Below are 5399 nucleotides of genomic sequence, written 5' to 3'. Positions count from 1 at the left end.
TCGTAGAGTCATCGATTTGTTTAAAAAGTTTGATCTATGTAGGTAATCAGACTGTTTTAACAGTCTACACTGATATATACCTACTTAGATACCTTATGCGTTATTTACAATCAAAAATTTTATGATGGACGTCAGAAAAAATATACCTACCTAGGTACAGGATATAAAATGGTAATAAAAGTGATCGTTATAATATATTATGGAGGTGAACTTCGATAAGACTACTTTACACCAGAAGAGAAACAAGTAATGCCGCAGTTTATCATAGCCCATTAATGTTTTATATCATAATAGCCTATACGCTTAAAGGCATGCCAAAGCGGCTATAAACTAAAGGGTTATTTATTTATTCGAAATATAACCGCGAGTATCCAATAAGTAATCGACGGAACTGGCTCGGCGATCTCTCACAATGCATAAATAGTATGCGAAAGTTACGAATAAATACTTTGATAGGATCGACTCACCGTTTAACGAGAGCCTTTTCAGTGCCGCGGTGAGCCATTTAGCGAATTTCAATAGTTATCACGCGGAGAAAAACTCACCTCGCGAGCGAGACGCAGAGATCAGCGCACGGGCGGTGCGAGAGAGACGGCAGTCGTAAGAAAGAAATAATAAAAAAGCGGTAGTGTGTGCGTGGTCGAAGTGTGGTGGCGTAGGGCGGCGATGCAGGCCCCTCCCTGCGCCTCGTCGCCGCCTCGCCACCGCCTCAGTCTGGTCCACAGCGCGCGAAGTCGCACCGGTCTGCTCTCTCGGCGTCCTTTGCGCGCGTAAAAAGTTTTTCCTCTATTCCGAAACTTCCGATCGCGGTGACAACACATTCACGATAAAACCTAACGTAGTTCGTTTTATTATTTACAAATAGTGTCTCTACGAACTATTTTACGATAGTTTAAATTTTTTAAACTTTTGCAATAAGTAGATTTCGTTGAATACATTTTAGGTTCGACTCGTAGTGGTTTATAAACAAGTCGTGGTTTCGAATATTATGATCTGTAATGGGATGCACGGTCGGTGACGTGTGGGCCCGAAGCCGGATTCCTGAGGCTGTGAGCTTGATGCTGCTGCAGAGCGAGGGCCGGGAGCGGCCAGCCATGGAGGAGGAGTGCTCGGCGAGGCCATGTGCCACCGACTTCTCCATCGCAGCCATAATGGCCAGGGACAGACAGGAGAGACGAGAGCGCCGTAGACTTAGAGACCCTAGAGAAGACACTTTGACTCCATTGGGTAAGTTAAAAAATAATTTTAAAATATGTAGATTATTTATATTCGATATATGTTATATTAGAAAATATACAATTCGAATACATTCAAAAAAGTAATTGTAAGTTATAAAATGACAAAAGCTCTACATAGAGATAATTTAATAATCAAGTGCATACCTTTTCTTTAACTATTTTTAGGTAGGTATTAGAAATAACCTTATCTTAATAATTATTAATAAGAATATAAAAATAGACTAAATTTTAGATATAGGTAAAAAATAATATTGTCTGCATTAACATTTCAGTCCAAATATGAAAAAAAGAATTGTGAATACCAGAAATTAAAATTATTATTCTATTTGTATTAGGTAGATATCTACCTATACTTACCTATTTGATTTTCTATGTTATATTAAATCAAATCAAAGTACATAAGTTAAGAGAAATTAATATCTATTATCTACTACTTACGGCTACTGATCTGATAAAATATAATTATTAATTGCAATAAGAAAAACTCACAGCAGAATAGATATTATAGTAAAGAGTAGATGTCTATACAGACTACAACTACCTATTCCAAATCTCACATTTAAATTCCCTAATTAAATAATTTTATTTTTGCTTATAAAAATATTAAATTTCTTTAACTAGGTACATGAAGTAGGTATAAACAAATAATGCCTATTTAAAATGGAATTTAACTCTACATATAACGAAATAAAGTTCCTTTTTGTAAAACACGAATGTAGAAATTCTTCATCAATCATCAATACATTGTAAACTTTCCTATACAATAAATATTATAATAAGAGATAATAAAATAATATTCAATATTGAATCATAAAAGATTTAACATTAAAAATGAATATATTTGACTTCGATACATTGTAGGAAAGAAAAGAAAATGTGAAGAAATGGATGAGGCGGTCAAAATGTTAAAAAAATGTGGCTTCATAAATATTAAATTGACCATATCAGAATAGTACCTATCAATCAAAATTTACTACCTATATAATATTTTTAATCCGTCTGTACCTAATAAATTAATAATATTTACTCCTCATTTATCTATAATATTCCCAATATATTGAGATTTTTTACAAGCTTTTTATAAAGCAATTTTACACTTAAAGCTCTTCGATTATCAGTTATCACCACACTTAAGCATTATATTACCTATATTCTTATAATAGGTAGATACTTAGATACTAAATAATTCCTCAAAGGCTTCATACAAAATGTCGTTTGATGACTTTTGTGTAGGTAATGTGTGTGGTTTAAGGGTCATATATTATACGTAAACAATAAACTACTAGGACACATAAGAATATAATAATTTTGTTTTACAAAATAACTCAGTCTATTCTAATAAGAATTAGGTATCTCTACTACTTAACTCTACATATAATATTATAATATACTCTTGCATTTGTTATATTTTAAGTCTTACGTAGTAACTATTTAGTTAATAATCTATGTTTTTGATTTGAATACTTAAATCAATCCATATTTTTTGAGAGGTAGAACCATTTTATTCGCCTCTTTGAAGAAAAGACGTCATGATAAGTCGTAGAACTTACAAAAAATATTAATTATTGGTAATGAAATAAATTATCACATCTAATCGTCTTCCAGAAAAATTCGTGGACGCTGCCGCGTCAGCCTCTGGGTCACCCTCACCCCCCTTACCAGAATACGAGCGAGATTCCCCTGTAGATGTGTCCTCTACATCCGAAGCTGGGTCCATGAGCGGCCCCGGGGGCTCCAGGGCCATGTCCCCGACCCCCAGGAACCCGCAGCTGATAGAACGATGGTCCAGCGATGAGATGAAACACATACAATGTCACTTGGAAACTAAAGAGCTTTGGGATAAGTTCAATGAACTCGGCACTGAAATGATCATCACTAAGACTGGGAGGTGAGTCCTGAATCTTGTACTAGATATAATTATTTATATAAATGATTAGGTATTGGAGTCATGTAAACAGTCAATTTTCTTACCCATATGAGCGATGTAAAAGTACTAAACAACAAATAATAAATTGGTGTTTTAAAAATAAGGCAATATAAAAAAGGATAATATAATATGTTTCACCGGACTTTAAAATAATAATAATCAATTGAATTTTCTTTTAAATGTGTAATTTTCGCTTAAATTTATACACAAGAAAAGGTTAATTAATACATTTTTTAATTAAACATAAGTAATAAAATAATTTGGAAAATCCAAAAGTGCACGCCTCATAATTTTTTTTTTAATAAATATTTATTAATTATTATTTTTGTTTATTTAATAACAATTAAACCACATCGAATCAGACCCTGAAAAATGAAAGGGTTCTATTCCTGAGCATACTCAAGCGTAAGAGAAAAAAAAAGACTCGATTAGTAAAGTATTTCGGTCGCTATCGTGTTAACAAGAAAAAGGATCCGCACATACAGACACACGGACGTCCAAGACAGAACTTTTTTAAACTGTTTTTTAACTAGTTTAAATAACAAAAATGACATCAAAAATATCATGAACGTTAAAAATAGTGTTTTTTCTTAATATGTGTGTGTATGTATTATCTTACAAGTGCAATGTATGATACATAAAGACATTTTAAGTTTGAAAAATCAGATGTTTTGCGCGAAGTGACAGTAGTACCCACCTCAACGCTTCGCTTATGAGGCGTGCAATTGAATTATCTTAAATGGTGTGATTCATCATATATAAGGAATTAGTATGGTAGCGTTTCTAAAAAGAATTTGTGCAAAAAGTATGCAGTTTTTCAAATTACAATTTCATACCTACGTATCTAACTAACACAATATGATTGACGGATTCCAAAATTTTACATGAACTTTAAAATAAATAAAATTACTGGTGGATAACAATTTAATCCAGAATCTTTAATACAAAATTATTAAAAAAATCTTAAAAACGAATATTATTACTTATTCGTAACGTTACAAGTTACTACAACTATACTACCTAATCCCATATCTATTATAACTCAATACGATTCATTTAATAAGGGTGCAAGTAGGCGAATTTCTTGTTTGATTTTACACGAGTTTCAGAAATTAAACTCTTTAATTTTCCACCGATTGTTTAACGAGATCAAGGTAATATGACGATAGTGAATAAGGTAGGTGGTTTCGCAGCGGCGCGAAGCGTGGCCGTTTCGCGTCAAAGACACAATGGGCAATTGCCCGACACTCAGACTACAGCTGAACAAACCGAAACGCTGTAAAACGCGCCCTAATTAGAGTAAAATATTATTGATTTAGAGTGAAAATAAAGGTTAATCAGATTTGTTTGATTAAGAAACGTATTTACATTCATTAAAATTTAATGTAAAGATCAAACTCTAAGCCGCGGATTGAAATCAATCTGCACATTATATAAAAAATTATAAAAAATAAAACATTTATTCATTGGAATTATGACAAGTTATGTATGTTAACTTAAAATTTTTAATATCCATCTGTTTGCATAAAAACAAATAAATAATACAGAGAACAAATAGGGGAGACCGGGGTTCGACGTTCCGATTTTGGAGTCGGAGGCAATATAAATGTAATAGAAATGTTTAAAATCAACGATTCCTATATAAAATGGTGCATAATTTATCCTTGTTTCAAATTGTAAACTTAAGTTCTTTGAAATAAGCATATATTATTGCTCAGGATATTTTTTCTGCAAAAAGTCGACAAGGAACAACTCGCCCCACAAAGGGGCTGGTTGTTCCTCAGCTGAGGTAAGTTGTTCCGCTTATCAACTCCAGTCCCTAATTATGTAGTATTAGTTGTAAAGGTATTATATAAAATAAATTAGGTGTATAATTGAATATTTATTACAGTTTTATTTAGAAAAGTACAAAATCTTAATGTTTTTAACAAACTTTTCAACAAAATTAAAAAATGTAATGAACATAACTGCAAACATATAATAATAACAAGTGTAATTGAACTTTATTAATAGATTTAAGCATAATAAACATTTTTGACATTACTCAACCAACTTTGACAAACGTTTGCTTGTAAATAAAAAAACAAAATTATTTATTTTAGTGAAAACACAAAAATAACAAAGTTTAACATTGCGAGTTATAGTTTCTTAATTCAGTCTTATAGCAATGACTTTGAGATCAATAATCTAAACTTATAACCTACTCTGAAAAAACAGATCCATTTCAGTTACAT

General features: G+C 32.0%; 1 protein-coding gene across 1 annotated transcript; it reads left to right on the top strand.

The window, feature by feature from the left end:
• The first annotated feature begins 759 nt into the window (after positions 1 to 759).
• Positions 760 to 4953, top strand: LOC149910299 (T-box transcription factor TBX20-like). Its single transcript, XM_090109260.1, has 3 exons — positions 760 to 1227; positions 2844 to 3126; positions 4884 to 4953. The coding sequence occupies exons 1-3, from the start codon at positions 999 to 1001 to the stop codon at positions 4951 to 4953; spliced, it is 582 nt and encodes a 193-aa protein (XP_089965386.1). The 5' UTR covers positions 760 to 998.
• Positions 4954 to 5399: the final 446 nt, after the last annotated feature.

This window comes from Colias eurytheme, chromosome 2 (assembly GCF_061535395.1).
Source record: "Colias eurytheme isolate Ceu_HAF_F1 chromosome 2, ilColEury1 Martin Lab GWU primary, whole genome shotgun sequence".
In the NCBI taxonomy this organism is placed as follows: Eukaryota; Metazoa; Arthropoda; class Insecta; order Lepidoptera; family Pieridae; genus Colias; species Colias eurytheme.
The sequence above is the reverse complement of the archived record's forward strand: the minus strand, read 5'-3'. Positions and strand labels throughout refer to the sequence as shown.

Coding starts and splice junctions, on each gene's coding strand:
- LOC149910299 (XM_090109260.1), top strand. CDS start 999: ATGGGATGCACGGTCGGTGACGTGTGGGCCCGAAGCCGGATTCCTGAG. Junction 1,228..2,843: donor AGACACTTTGACTCCATTGG/GTAAGTTAAAAA, acceptor ATCGTCTTCCAG/AAAAATTCGTGGACGCTGCC. Junction 3,127..4,883: donor ATCATCACTAAGACTGGGAG/GTGAGTCCTGAA, acceptor ATTATTGCTCAG/GATATTTTTTCTGCAAAAAG.